Consider the following 16,148-nt stretch of genomic DNA (forward strand, 5'->3'; position numbering starts at 1 on the left):
AGCGGAGCCCCAGGCAGTCTCCTGGAGAGAAGCCCGATCCATGAGAGCCTCCAGAAGATCCCTGCGCTGGCGAGCAATATGTTCTGTTTTCTTTATGCTTTTCTGCGTAATCTGTTTAATCACTTTGCTATCTGTTTCCCAAGCACAGGCTAACCCAGATTCTAAAAAGGAAGCTGGCAATGCCACCAGCCCTGAGATGAATAACCCACTGCTCGAGGCACCTCCATTTATCCAGGCTGTTTATACAGAAGCTGGATACAATAAGACTAGTAATCAAACTCTGGGAGATTTTCTTAATGTTGTGAAACGAAGGGAATTCCTTATAGAACACTTCCCGGAGGATATACTCAGTATCTGATTAAGGGGAGATGGTGGACGGCGCCACGATGGGTGCCGGAGCAAGGAAACTATTTAGAGCCCCTATTATATACGGGAGGCTATGATGAGCGGGGTTACAGATGGGTCAACCATAAAGGCAAGAGAGTTCTTTGGAATTCATTAAACTTCATGGAATGGTTACGTAGAAGCAGGAGACCATGGTGTATTTATAATGAAAAGGAGAGACGAGCCATTTTAGAAAATATGATGACAGTCTTAAGATACTGGCATGCTTGCTTATGCAAGCAGTTGTGGGAAGCCTTGTATCGCAGATATGATTCCTTTAAAGAACACATTGCTAAGTACATCAGAGGGAGCTAAAACTATCCATGTAGAAAGAGGAAGTTGACACTTGTCTCTAAAGATATGCTAGACATGATTCATCGAGCAGCCAGTTCATGACCAACCGCAAAGCCACAAATAATTGTATTAATAGATAAACTTATGCTATGTCTGTGTATTAATAGATAAACTTATGCTATGTCTGATTTGGGGCTGGAAACTTTTCGCTGAGATGTTCAAATTCTAAAAAATCATGATTCAGCTGTAACATGAATTGTATTTTTTCTATCCTTGTTCCTTGTTTCTATCACTATATAAGAGAAGTTTAAACTTCAGTAAAATTACAGCAGTTCACTAAGACTCTTGGTGTCTGTCTGTCATTTCCTGCGCCGTATCCTGACCTCTCCTGATACCTTCGACCCTGAGCTCCCGCGGTCTGATACTCTCCGCCAGAGCGGTCCGCGGCAGTTGTCAGTTGGCTGTATATTGCCTTTATTATATTTAGGCATGTTCCTATTATACCTTATCTGTCCAAGATCTTTATCATAAAGGGGTGTTGAATTTTGTCAAAAGCTTTTTCAGTACCTAGTATGATGATCATGTTTGGGTTTTTTTTTTCAGTTTATATGGTGGATTACATTGATGGATTTTAGTATGTTGGATCATCTCTGAATCCCTGGGATTAAACCTACTTGATCTTGGTGGATGATATTTCTGATGTGTTCTTGGTTATTGAGTATATTTGCATCAATATTCATGAGGGAGACTGATCGGTAGTTCTCTATCTTAGTTGTGTCTTTGTGTGATTTGGGTACTAAAGTAATTGTAGCCTTGTGAAAAGAGCTTGGCAATGATCCTTCTGCTTCTATTGTGTGGCATAAGTTGAGGAGTATTTATTTATATCTCTTCTTTGAATTTCTGGTAGAATTCTGCCCTAAAACCACCTGGTCCTGGCCTTTTTTTGGTTGGGAGACTTTTGATGACATCTTCTATATCTTTAGAGGTTGTAGGTCTATTTAAATGGCTTATCTGTTCTTTTTTAACTAAAACATAAATTTATTTTGGTAACACAGGTACAGAAAGATACATATCACATTATCACATGTTCTCTCTCATACATTGATCCTATATCCTAATCATCAGACTTGTGTTCATAACTGGAGTACTTATTTTTTTAAACTATAATTTTATTTTTAAATTTAAATTTAAATTAGAAACACAATTGCTTCAATTACAGGACCCTCTCCTTTTCCCTCCTCTCCCTCCCACAACCTCCCACCAACGCCTCCAATATCCCCTCATTTCCCCAGGGAGGGTGAGGCCCTCCATGGGGAGTGTCCATAGTATGTCATTTCATCCAGGGCAGGGCCTAGACCTTCCCCCAATAGTCCAGGGTGAGAGTGCATCTCTCATTGTTGGATGGGCACTCAAAGTCCATTTGTGTGCCCAGAATAAATACTGATCTACTACCCAAGGGCCAATAGATTACCTAAGCCTCCTCACTGACACCCATGTTCAGGGGGTCTTGATCAGTCCTATGCTGGATTCCCAGGCATCAGTCTGGGATTCAAGAGCTAACCCTTGTCAGGTCAGCTGTTTCTTGGGGCTAAACCAGCCCAGTCTTAACCCCTTTGTCGTCAGTCCTCCCTCTCTGTCACTGGATTCCTTGAGTTCAGCTCTGTGTTTAGCTGTGGGAGTCTGCCTAGGCTTCCAACAGCCACTGAATAAAAGTTCTGTTTCCCAGACTCTCTGGCTGTGGAATTGTAGGCTGGCACTCCCAGATCCATGTCTAAAATCCATGAGAGAATACATGCCATGTTTCTTTTAGTGACTGTGTTACTTCACTCAGGATTTCTCCTAGTGCCATCCATTTGCCTGCAAATCTCAGGATTCCATTGTTTTTTTCTGCTGAATAGTACTCCATTGTGTAAATATACCACATTTTCTCTATCCACTCTTCGGTTGAGAGGCATCTAGGTTGCTTCCAAGTTCTGGCTATTACAAATAATGCTGCTATGAACATAGTGGAACAGATGTCCTTGTGTGAATGTCAATCTTTTGGATATATGCCTAAGAGTGGAGTTGTTAGGTCTTATGGTATGTTTATTGCCATTTTTCTGAGGAATCTCTATACTGATTTCCAAAGTGGCTGTATGAGTTGGCACTCCCACCAGCAGTGGAGGAGTGTTCCCCTTTCAACACAACCTCTCCAGCATAAATTGTCATTGGTGCTTTTGATTTTAGCCATTCTGACAAGAGTAAGATGGTATCTCAGAGTTGTTTTGATTTGCATTTCCCAGATGGCTAAGGATGTTGAGCATTTTCTCAAGTTCCTATCAGCCATTTCAGACTCCACTATTGAGAATTCTCTATGTAGTTTTGTAGCCCAATTTTTAATTGGATCCTATGGTGTTTTAGAGACTTGCTTTTGAGTTCTTTGTAAATTTTGGAGATCAGCCCTCTATCAAATGTGGGGTTAGTGAATATCTTTTCCCATTCTGTGGGCTGACTTTTTGTCTTGCTGACTGTGTCTTTTGCCTTACAGAAGCTTTTCAGTTTCAGGAGGTCCCATGTATTAATTGTTAACCTCACTGTCTGTGCTATTGATGTTATGTTCAGGAAGCTGTCTCCTGTACCAATTCATTCAAGGGTACCTCCCACTTTCTCTTATAACAGGTTCAGTGTGTCTGGATTTATGTTAAGGTCTTTGATCCATTTGGACTTAAGTTTTGTGCACGGCGATAGACATGGATCTATCCACACTCTTGTACATGCCAGCATCCAGTTATGCCAGCACCATTTGTTGACGATGCTTTCTTTTTTCCATTGTATATTTTTAGCTTCCTTGGAAAACAGCAGATGTTCATACATGTATGGGTTAATATCAGGGTGTTCAATTTGATTCCATTGGTCTACTCTTTTCAGGACTATAGATCTATAATAGAGCTTGAAGTCAGGAATGGTGATGCCTCCAGATGTTGCTTTGTTGAGTAAGGTTGTTTTGGATATCCTGGGTCTTTTGTTTTTTCCAAACACAATTGATTATTGTTCTTTCAAGGTCTGTGAAGAATTGTGCTGGTATTTTAATGTGGATTGCATTGAATCTGTAGATTGCTTTTGGCAGGATTGCCATTTTTACTACATTGATCCTACCTACCCAAGAGCATGGGAGATCTTTCCATTTTCTGAGTGCTTCTTTAATTTATTTCGTTAAAGACTCAAAGCTCTTGTGATACAAGTATTTCACTTATTTGGTTAGTGTTACCCCAAGGTATTTTATGTTGTTTGTGGCAATTGTAAAGGGTGATATTCTCTGATTTCTTTCTCAGCTCTTTTATCGTCTGTATATAGTAGGGCTACTGATTTTCTTGAGTTGATCTTGTATCCTGCCACTTTGCTGAAAGTATTTATCAGCTGTAGGAGTTCCCTAGTAGAGTTTTTTGGATCACTTATATAAACTAGCATATCATCTGCAAATAGTGAAAGTTTGACCTCTTCCTTCCCAATTTGTATACCCTTGATCTCCTTTTGTTGTCGTATGGCTCTAGCTAGTACTTCAAGTACAATATTGAAAAGGTATGGAAAGAGTGGGCATCCTTTTCTTGTTTCTGATTTTAGCAGAATTGCATTGAGTTTCTGTCCATTTAGTATGATGCTGGCTGTTGGTTTGCTGTATATAGCTTTTATTATGTTTAGGTATATTCCTGTTATCCCAGATCTCTCCAAGACCTTTATCATGAAGGGGTGTTGGATTTTGTCAAAGGCTTTTTCTGCATCTAGTGAGATGATCTTGTGATTTTTGTTTCTCAGCTTGTTTATATGGGGGATTACATTGATGGATTTTCGTATGTTGAACCATCCCTGCATCTCTAGTATGAAACCTATTTGATCATGGTGAATGATTGTTTCTATGTGTTCTTGGATCCGATTTGGCAGTATTTTATTGAGTATTTTTGCATCAATGCTCATGAGGGATATTGGTCTGAAGTTCTCTCTTTTAGTTGTATCTTTGTGTGCCTTGGGGATCAAGGTAATTGAAGCCTCATAGAAGGAGTTTGGCAAAGACCCTTCTGCTTCTATTGCATGGAATACTTTGAGAAGAATTGATATAAACTGCTCTTTGAATTTCTGGTAGAATTCTGCACTGTGGTCATCTGGACCTGGGCTGTTTTTGGTTGGGAGACTTTTGATGACTGCTTCTACTTCCTTAGCTGTTATAGGTCTATTTAAATTGCTTATCTGTTCTTGATTTAATTTTGTCAGGTGACATCTATCCAGGAAGTTTTCCATTTCCTTTAAATTTTCGAATTTTGTGGAGTACAGGTTTTCAAAGTATGACCTGATGATTCTCTGGATTCCCTCAGAGTCCATGGTTATGTCCCCCTTTTCATTTCTGATTTTGTTAATTTGCATGTTCACACTCTGCCATTTGGTAAGTTTGGACAAAGGTTTGTCTATCTTGTTGATTTTCTCAAATAACCAACTCTTCGTTGCATTGATTCTTTGTATTGTTTTCCTAGCTTCTGCTTTACTGATTTCAGCCCTCAGTTTGATTATTTCCTGGCGTCTACTCCTCCTGGGGGAGTTTAGTTCTTTGTGTTCTAGAGTTTTCAGCTGTGCTGTTAATTCTCTAGTATAACTATTTTCCAGTTTCTTCATTTGTGCACTTAGTGCTATGAACTTTCCTCTTAGCACTGCTTTCAAAGTGTCCCATAGGTTTGAATATGCTGTGTCTTCATTCTCATTGAATTCTAGGAAGTCTTTAATTTCTTTTTTTATTTCTTCTTTGACCCAGGAATGGTGAAATTGTGTATTATTCAATTTCTATGAGTTTGTAGGGTTTCTGCAATTTGTGTTGTTGAATTCTAATTTTAACGCATGGTGGTCTGATAAGATGCATGGAGTTATTCCAATTTTTTTGTACCTGCTGAGGTTTGATATGTTGCCAAGCATGTGGTTGATTTTTGAGAAGGTTCCATGTGGTGGTGAGAAGAAGGTATATTCTTTTTTATGAGGATGGAATGTTCTATAGGTGTCTGTTAATACCAATTGGGTCGTAACTTCTATTAGACCCTTTGCTTCTTTGTTGAGTTTCTGTTTGGTATTCCTGTCTAGTGATGAGAGTGAGGTGTTGAAGTCTCCCATTATAAGTGTGTGGGGCTTTATATGTGATTTGAGTTTTAGTAATGTTTCTTTTACAAACTTAGATGCCTTTGTATTTGGGCATAGATTTGAGAATTGAAACTTCATCTTGGTGGATTTCTCCTGTGATGAGTATGTAATGACCTCCTTCATCTCTTTTGATTGATTTTATGTTAAAGTCTAATTTGTTAGATATTAGGATTACTACCCCCGCTTGTTTCTTGGATCCATTTGATTGGAAAATCTTTTCCCAACCTTTAACTCTGAGGTAATGTCTGTCTTTGAGGGTGAGGTGTATTTCTTGTATGCAGCAGAAGGATGGGCTCTGTCTTCACATCCATTCTGTTAACCTGTGTCTTTTTATGGGTGAGTTAAGGCCATTAATATTGAGGGATATAATGACCATTGATTGCTCATTCTTCTTTGATTTGGAATGGTTGGTGGTGGTGGTGGAATTATGTGTGGAATTCCACCTCTTTTTTCTTTTGGCTGTTGGTAAGGTGGGATTATCTAATGCCTATGTTTTTCTGGTTGCAGTTAACTTCCTTGGGTTGGAGTTTTCCTTCCAGAACTTTCTGTAGGGCTGGGTTAGTGGATATGTATTGCTTGAATCCAGTTTTGTCATGGAATATCTTGTTTTCTCCATCTATAGTGATTGAGAGCTTTGCTGGATATAGTAGTCTATGCTGGCATCCTTTGTCTCTTAGTGTTGGTAGAATATCTATCCTGGACCTTCTGGCTTTCAGATTTTCCATGGAGAAGTCAGGTGTGATTCTGATAGGTTTGCCTTTATATGTTACTTGGCCTTTTTCCTTAGCGGCTCTTAATATTCTTTCTTTATTCTGTATATTTGGGGTCTTGATTATTATGTGGCGAGGGAACTTTTTTGTGGTCTGCTCTATTTGTTCTGTAGGCTTCTTGTACCTTCATTGGCATGTCTTTCTTTAGGCTGCAAAGTTTTCTTCTATGATTTTGTTGAATATGTTATTTGCCCCTTTGAGGTGGTTTTCTTCACCTTCTTCTATACCTATTATTCTTAGGTTTGGTCTTTTCATGGTGTCCCATATTTCCTGGATGTTTTGTGTTAGGGATTTGTTGGATTTAAGATTTTCTTTGGTTGCTGAATCAATTTCTTCTAGTGTATCTTCAACACCTGAGTTTCTCTCTTCCATCTCTTGTATTCTGTTGGTTATGCTTGTATGTGTAGTATCTGACTGTTTCCCAGCTTTTCTATTTCCAGCCTTCCTTCAGATTGTGTTTTTTTTTATTTCAGTTTTCAACCCTTGCACTGTTTGATTTGTTTCTTGCAATTTTGGCTTTGTTGCATTTTTTTATTTTTTGGTTTGTTTTTTCTTCCATTTCTTGCATTTTTTTATTTTTTGGTTTGTTTTTTTCTTCCATTTCTTGCATTTTTGGTTTGCTTTTTCTTTCATTTCTTGAATTTTTTGGTGTTTCTTTTTTCCATTTCTTTGAGGAATTTTCCTATATCCTCTTAGGGCCTCTATCATTTTCATGAGGTTGTTTTTAAGGTCATTCTCTTCTGCTTCATTTGCATTGGAATGTTGGAGTCTTGTTGGTGTGGAGTCTCTAGAATCTGGCTGTGTCACATTTGTTTTTCTGTTGCTGAGTGTGTTTTTGTGTTGTCTCTTCCCATCTCTTATTCTAGTGGGTGCAGAAAGAGCCCCTTACTGGTCTGGTGGTTAAGGGACCAGAGTTCCCTTTCAGTTGGTGCAAGCAAGTCCAATACTCTGGGAGTTCTCCTCTTCCTGGTCTTGGTCCTAGACACGTGGGTGAAGAAGAAAACCAGGAATCTAGGGTGCATAGTCCCTCACCCGGTCCCCTGGACCCTTTGGTGGAAGAGAAGATCTGTGATCTGGGGTGCTTGGCTCCTGCCAGTATGGGAGACTCTGTAGCAGTCTGCAGGCACTGGGGCTTATCTGTTCTTGATTTAATTTTGTTAATTGATATCTATCCAGAATATTGTCCATTTCATTTAAATTTTCCAATTTTGTGAAGTACAGGTTTTCAAATTTTGCCCTGATGATTCTCTGGATTTCCCCAGTGTCTGTTGCTATGTGACCTTTTGATTTCTGATTTTGTTAAATTACATATCCTGTCTTTTGGTTAGGTTGGATAAAGGTTTGTCTATCTTGTTGATTTTCTCAAAGAACCAACTCTTTGATTCTTTGTATTGTTTTCTTTGTTTCTACTTCATAGATTTCAGTTCTCAATTTTTATTTCCTGGCATCTACTCTCCTGGGTGAGTTTGCTTCTTAATGTTCTAGAGATTTCAGTTGTTCTGTTAATTCTGTAGTTTGCCTATTCTCCAGTTTCTTCATGTGGGCACTTAGTGCCATAAATGTTCCTCTTAGCACTGCTTTCAGAGTGTCCCATTGGTCTGGGTATGTTGCGACTTCATTTTCATTGAATTTTATTGAATTGTAGGAAGTCTTTGATTTCTTTATTTTTTCCTTTACCCAGAGTAATGCAGTCGAGCATTATTCACTTTCAATGAGTTTGTAGGGTTGCTCCAATTTGTATTGTTGCTGAACTCTAATTTTAAGGTGTTCTGATAAGATAAGGAGGGTTATTCCAATTTTTTTCTATCTGTTGAGGTTTGCTTTATTGCCAAATATGAGGTTGATTTTAGAGAAGGTTCCATGTGGTGCTGAGAGGAAGGTATATTCTTTCGTGTTTGGATGGAATGTTCCATAGATGTCTGTTAAACCAAATTGGGTCATAACTTATGTTAGTTCCTTTGTTTCTTTGTTAAGTTTCTGTCTGGTAGTTCTGTCCAGTGGTGAGAGTGGGGTGGTGAAGTATCCCACTTTAAGTGTGTGGGATATAATGTGTGATTTGAGGGGTTTTTTAATGTTTCCTTTAAGAATGTGGGTGCCTTTGTATTTTGGGCACAGATGGTCAGATTTTGACTTAAGGTAAAAACTAACTAATGAGGAAAGTTTAATGAAGGTATTATGAGGATGAAAGCCATATTTTAATTCATCCCATAGTAAAAACTATCAAATATGTGTTCAGTTTGTCTCACTTCTGAGTTTAGAACTTACCAGCATATATACATTTCCAGACTCCCCCATCAATAATTTTCCATTTTTTTCCTTCTTTGTAAAATTGTAATAATAGAGTTAATATTTATTCTACTTTCCAATGTCAACATGAGGGTCAATTGTATTTCAGTAGTTTCTATTGTTAATTCAAAGCATTGCTTACATGTACCTCAATAGGCATAAGGTCACACTGAATACTATTATAAAAAGTTCCAGACATTTCTAAATTATATATAAAAATTTACATTATTTCCAATGAGCAGTAATGAGCAATTCTCCAAGATGTTAGTATGCTACACAAAAGTTTTCAGTGTTGTGCCCAAGTTTCAAAGATCTCCCAGAGACCACCAGGGAGACAGGCCCACCAAACTGCAAAAGCAATGTTTTATTGTTCATTTAACCATGACAGGGACCCTGTCTGGCTAGCTGTCACAGAAGCCTCCAGAGGGGGCAAAGTTCCCTGTCTACTACTACATTTTAAAGACAAAAGTCACAGGATAACATCAGTAGGTATGGGTTGGTTTCTAACTGGTTGAAATTAGGAGAATTTCTCAAGGTCACATTTTGATATGAAATACCTGTGTACCAATTATTGTCATTGGTCAGTGGTGAGAGAGAACATTCTGTGATTTCTATGGCATTGTCTTGTTACTTGCAGGTGGCCTGTTGTACACAGATACCCATAGTTTTTAGAACTGTATCCTGAAGACTACAGGGGAGGTTTTGATCTCCCCTGGAATTTATTTTGTTGCCAAACAGTTCCCAGGAACAAAGCATCTAGGATGCTAGCAGGGGTAGGGGGAGTGTCTGGAGTTTCTTTGTGTTCAGTTTCGACCCTAGGCTCCAGGAGGACAGAGGATCTGGAGTTTCCTTATGTTTTCTGATGAGGGATGCTGAACATACCAATTGAACATATTAGAAGAACACATTTCCAGAAAAGATGGAATAATAAGCATCTCATAGCTAAAAACCTGAAAATTCTTAGAAGCAATACTTACACTCTAAAACAAGCAGTTATCCTAACTCCTAAAAACAATTTCCAATTTTAAGTAATGAAATATGTAACTTAGTGAAGACCCAAAAGTTCAGGAACTAAAAAGTATTAAAATGAAACATTACTCAATAGAAAAGAAAAATAGCATCTACCACGAACTCCAAATGCACTACTTCACACTAATTCCTGCAGGATAGGAATGGATATTCCAAGACTGAAGTTCTGTGAATAGATTTAGGGAATTCATACAAAGACACCACAGTTTCTCTCCTACACCATTTGTATGATTCTTAAGTTTCTTGTTTAAGTTTTCTAAAATTGTAAGGATCCTCTCAAGACTTTCTTTTGTTTTTGAACACACTGAAAATAAAAAGAGCTCCAGAAAACATGGATTATACTTCTAATCCCATAACTCAGTAAGCAGAGGCAGTGTATCACATATTACAATTACATGCATAATAAACTTCAAAGATATATTGAGTTCTAGAATGAACAGTGATTTAATGAGAATCAGGTGGCTCTCTATGGGTTTGGGACAGTCTGGTCTACAATAACAAGATCCAGTTCTATACTAACAACTAAAATTCTGAATAAAAAATTATATTATTTTTATGGTATGTTTCATTTCTGTTACAAAGGTCTATGAAAGACTAGAGTTTTGGTATCTGTTATATTCCAGGAGACAGAAACATGTGGAAGTGAATTACTAAGTGAGATACAATATCGCTGTCTGAGGGGCCAGCCTACAGCAGTGCAGGGCTCCAAAGGGATGCACAGCATTGGTGAATACTAGACTTTTGTATCTGAGGGGGTTAGGAAAAAAGACATTCACATTCTGTCTTGATGGTTTTCTTTATTCTCTATTCTCCATGCTGTATACTTTCTTCTACAGCTTACATACTCCATCAAACTCTTTCAGGCAATATAGGAATTACAATGTGGCTACATAATATTTTGCACATGAATGATTTTTTATCTCCATAAATAATTAAAAACAAAAGTCACCCTAATAACCAATACATTTACATCCAAGCAACTTGTTACAGATTAACAGAACATGAACAAGCAGAAAGTATTTTTCCCAGCTAACTCTTTTGTTGGAAGGCTGCATATTATGATTACAAAGAATCGATCACTCTACTATTTATCTTGAAAGGTAATCTTGTAAGACATCTTAAAGGAATTACAAACCTAAACTTTTATACGTAAAAGCCTGGATAGAGAAGTATATAAGGCTGGATCATCTCAGCTAGCCACCTTAAAAGTGTTTTGAGCAGTTTGTAATCCAAAGTCTTCTTTAGTTGGTATTTTTCAGCATAGTGGTGTTATAATAATCCTTGTGAAATTGTTGCTATGGGGTTCTATCATCATTTTGGAGATGTCAGAGATCACATTAGTTTGGATTATTCCTTTTCTTGGTAATTTATTTCCAGCAACTTCTCCCTTTTTCTTTGGATGCTTATTTGTCCAAAGTTCTTTAAATTACTCAGGATGTTTGTTTTTATTTTCCCAGAAAGAAAAAAATAAAACCCTATTCAAACTCTGGTTCCTAATCTGATCTTTATCAATTCTAATTTTTTTCTTTCTCCTGAAATTTTTCTTATATTCCAGTTTTTCTATCAACCAGAGCAGTATGTTTTCTTATAATAGGCATTAGGTTCTTTAATTGCTCTGAGGAGTTTTGAGGATGACAGGAAATGACTGAGTCAAATTTGGCAAAGGAGCCTGTGAGAAGGGCCTCAAGGAATTTTCCAACAGTATACAGCTACCTTGAATATTCTTTATTGATGTACATTCATTAGTCCTATGCTTGCTTTACCACACCTTCTATATAATCCAGAAGAGAGGTGTGTTACCTTTGAATTTTGGTTAGAAAAAAAATTGATTCTAAGAATGCCCTGTTTACAATCCCTTTTAAGTAACCTTGTTTGCTACAATTGAAACACTTGACATTTTGATTTTTTTCTTCAAACCTCTGGAAATCACCTGTTATCCATTCATCATCATGGTCATGATATTCAATATTAATTGTGTCTTGGATCTGTTCCTCCAATGGTGCTGACACTGCCTTTAAAGGCCTAATTATCCTTTTTCATTGAGAATTAGCATTTCCAAAAGACAGAGATTCAATTATTATTTCTCTGGCTTCTGAATTTGAATATCATTCTATTTACTGTTGATGTCAATCTTAAATAGAAATCCATGAAGGCTTCCTTTGGGTCCTGTATTCCTTTAGCAAATGACTCAATCTTCTCTATTTTTTGAATTCTGTCCCAAACACTCAAAACTGCTGCAGGACATAAAACAAGGGCATGGTGATCATATAAAGATTGACTTTCTATAGTTGCATAATCTCCTGCTCCAAGAAGTTGATCTTGGGAGATATCTATAACTTTAGCTCCACTGTATTGTTCAATGGTCTAAGCCTCCTCTATGACTAGGTACTTCATTGTAATTGTGGAGCAAGCTCTAAAACAGTTTTAACCCAATATGTCTAGTCTTTAGGGAAAATTCTACTAAAAGATGACCACAAGTTTAACAGCTGCTTCACAAATGGTGAATGCATGCCATATAGGACTACTGCTTCCTTGAATCTCTTCAAATCTAACATTGCCACAGGAGTTCAATTAGGTCTTACAGAGCCTATATCATTTGGCAATTCCTGTGAGGTTACTGGATATTGATTTTGTACTCCAAAAGTTGGGTGCCAAATGTAGCTTGAATTCTACTTGTATAAATAACAAAAATCAAGAGACAGATATTGGGGTTAAAGATGAAGATCAGAAAAGCATAGCAGCCAGACACTAATGCTCAGACCAAATTGCATCCTGTCCTCAAATTGCATCCTGTCCTCAAATTGCATCTTCAAACTGCACTGATATCAGACTCTACTGAGCTCCTATCTCCTCTCCTCTTTTATTCCTCTCTCACCTCCCTAATGCTGGGATTAAAGACTTGGGATCCAAGCACTGGGATCACCTTTGTATGAGCTGTTTCTCTTTTAGACTAGATCAATGTTGTGTAGCTCAGGGTGGCCTTGAAATAACAGAGATCCATCTGTCTCTGTCTCCCAAGTGTTGGAATTAAAGGTATGTACCACTACTGCCTGGAGTCTAGGGCTAACTAGTGTGACTATCTAGCATTGCACTCTGATCTTCAGGCAAGCTTTACTTGTTAGGTCATCAGCAAAATATCACCAGTTATCTTGTCATTTATATTCATAGGGCTTATTTTCGTGAGTTTGCAGGTACAAACAAAATAGAGACAGACATAAGGCTTCAATAAGTTGCTGACACACTGTAAAAATTTCTTCTCCAGAATATTTTTGTGCAATTTAATGCAAGTGTGTTGGCTAAAGATCTTAACAAATACGTTACACTACTAAGAGTTCAGTTTTTCAGGACTACTAACTCAAAGCTTTAAAAGATTGATTGCACACAAAAGTTTCACTCCTATATAAAGTGAAAAACTTTACCACATTGGCTACATTTATATGGTTTCTCTACAGTATGATTTTTTCACATGATTTTGAAGACTATTGATATATGCAAAGGCTTTACCACACTGAGTACATTCATAGGGCTTCTCTCCAGTATGGGTTCTTTTATGCAATTGAAGTTGACTATTTTGTGCAAAGGCTTTCCCACACTCATTACATTCATAAGGTTTCTCTCCAGTATGTGTTCTGTCATGCATTTGAAGATGACTGAAACGTGCAAAGGCTTTACCACATTGCTTACATTCATAAGGTTTCTCTCCACTATGTGCTCTTTTATGCATTTGCAGAGTACTGAGATGTGCAAAGGCTTTACCACATTGATTACATTCATAGGGTTTCTCTCCGGTATGTGTTCTTTCATGCCGTTGAAGACTTTTGTGACATGATAAGTTTTTACCACATTGTTTACATTCATAGGGTTTCACTCCAGTATGTGTTCTTATATGTATTCTGAAATCACTGTGACTTGCAAAAGCTTTACCACACTGACTACATTCATAGGGTTTCTCTCCAGTATGTGTTCTTGTATGCATTTGAAGACTACTAAGATATGCATAGGCATTACCACATTCATAACATTCATAGGGTTTCTCTCCAGTATGTGTTCTTTTATGCAATAGAAGGTGACTATGTTGTGCAAAGGCTTTACTGCATTGATCACATTCATAAGGTTTCTCTCCAGCATGTGCTCTTTTATGCATTTGAAGAGTATTGAGATGTGCAAAGGCTTTACCACACTGATTACATTCATAAGGTTTCTCTCCAGTATGTATTCTTTCATGCCGTTGAAGATGACTAAGATATGCAAAGAGTTTACCACATTGATTACATTCATAGGGGTTCTCTCTAGTATGTGTAATTTCATGCATTTTAAGATTACTTAGTTGTGAAAAGGCTTTACCACATTGAATACATTCATAGGGTTTCTCTCCAGTATGTATTCTTTCATGCCGTTGAAGAGAACTGTGAAATGTAAAGGCTTTGCCACATTGATTACATTCATAGGGTTTCTCTCCAGTATGTATTCTTTCATGCATTAGAAGATTACTGTAACGTGCAAAGGCTTTACCACATTGATTACATTCATAGGGTTTCTCTCCAGAATGTGTTTTTTTATGCATTAGAAGATTACCATGACGTGCAAAGGCTTTACCACACTGATCACATTCATGGGGTTTCTCTCCAGAATGTGTTTTTTTATGCATTCGAAGAAGATGGTAACGTGCAAAGGCTTTACTACACTGATTACATTCATAGGGTTTCTCTTCACTATGTGTACTTTTATGTCTTTGGAGAGTACTGTTATATGCAAAGCCTTTAACATATTGATTACACTCATTGGGCTTCCCTCCAGTATATGTTCTTTCATTCCATTGAAGATGACTGTCATATGCAAAGGCTTTAACACATTGAGTGTGTACAGAAGACTTCTCTCCAGTGTGACTTCTTTCAAGCCTGCAAAGATAATTGGCACATGTAAACACTTTACAATATGCAATACACTGTTGTATGTACTAAGTTTACAATTTAGTCCAATTTTAAAGAGGAATCGGTTCTTAAGATTTTAACACTGTGTTTTCACTCATGATCCGATCCTTTGTTATGGATTGTTTTGCATCTTTGAAGATACCTGTGATAGTAAAATCCTTTATTGTATGGTTCACATTTACAGAATATTTCTTCTATATGAGATTTTTTGCGTATTTGAAGAGAACTGGTAAAACTCAGAGCTTTACCACCCCTATTTCATTCATAAGTTTTCCTATACTGTGAGTCATACTACATTTGCTAAGTAAACTAGGAGAAACACAGTATTTCCACAGTCCTAGTACTCATAGGGCTTTTCTGCAATGAGTTTGTTGATGTATTAAAAATGAAGCTGGACAACCAATTACTTGTATTCTTGAATCAAGTATACTCAATGTGGGCACTGAGACATATCTTCTAATTGTTCAGATAGAGAGGTATGTTACATCTTCCCATAACCTTCTGCTCACATGGCTTATATCCAGAGTGAGATATGATATACTTAGTAAAGGAAGAATAACACATAAGAGGTTTCCACATTCAATTCACACAGTTTGACTTTCTCTTCTCAGACATTTGTGGTATAGGGATCAAGGTTTCTTCACAACAATTGCCCCTTGACTCTTGACACTAACTGCCCCTCCCACTAAACTTAGAACAGTCACAACAAGTATATGAGTAACACTAGCTTTAGTACAGACTATTTGCTCATTAGAAGGCTTTGAACATATACACTATCACCTCTTCAATGTGTATACCTTTAGTAATGTAAAACATGAAGTATGAAATAATTGGGTTGACAGTTAGTTCTACAGCGCAGTCTCCATGGTAGTATGATTCAAATGGTGGTAACTGTTGAGGCATCGTTTCCTTGTCTTCTTTCTTAAAAGAATGCTTTGCAAATGCAATTCACATATCTGGGATTAAGGTATACGACTGTGTGAGAATTTACTAATCATCAATGTACTTTAAGCTGTGCTTATTTACACTGTTGCTTTTGTTTAAAACTTACAGGGCACATTACAATTTCTTCAGAGGCACATTTATATAAGCTTGACATGAAAATTACCTTGAATGTCTTCTATAGCTTTGGCAATGTTCTTCAACATTATGGTCTTCCCAGCTGTATCCTAAAATATAGTACCAGGCAATATATGTTACATAATTGAAAATTGTGCAAAATATAAGTTACTATCTTCAGTGAAACTTAAAACCATGCCTGATTTATTCACCTCATTCTTCTTTCTCAGTCACATTACAA

The 16,148-nt window shown here is 37.3% G+C and overlaps 1 protein-coding gene and 1 pseudogene across 3 annotated transcripts in view; both read right to left on the reverse strand.

The window, feature by feature from the left end:
* Positions 1–1,169, reverse strand: part of LOC101842520 — a 24,931-nt pseudogene extending 23,762 nt beyond the window's left edge.
* Positions 1,170–13,311: 12,142 nt separating this feature from the next.
* Positions 13,312–16,148, reverse strand: part of LOC101842794 (zinc finger protein 431-like) — a 43,387-nt gene continuing 40,550 nt past the window's right edge. For 2 of the 3 annotated variants that reach the window (XM_021229400.2, XM_040750377.1), the window contains 2 exons: positions 15,957–16,017; positions 13,312–14,815 (listed from right to left, as the gene is read on the reverse strand). In XM_021229400.2, coding sequence (XP_021085059.2) covers positions 13,351–14,815; positions 15,957–16,017 — 1,526 coding nt within the window. In that variant the 3' untranslated portion in view covers positions 13,312–13,350. Of the gene's footprint in view, positions 14,816–15,952; positions 16,018–16,148 lie in introns of those variants that run through there. The other variant, XM_040750378.1, reaches the window with a different exon arrangement.

This window comes from Mesocricetus auratus, unplaced genomic scaffold (assembly GCF_017639785.1).
Source record: "Mesocricetus auratus isolate SY011 unplaced genomic scaffold, BCM_Maur_2.0 Super-Scaffold_100008, whole genome shotgun sequence".
In the NCBI taxonomy this organism is placed as follows: domain Eukaryota; kingdom Metazoa; phylum Chordata; class Mammalia; order Rodentia; family Cricetidae; genus Mesocricetus; species Mesocricetus auratus.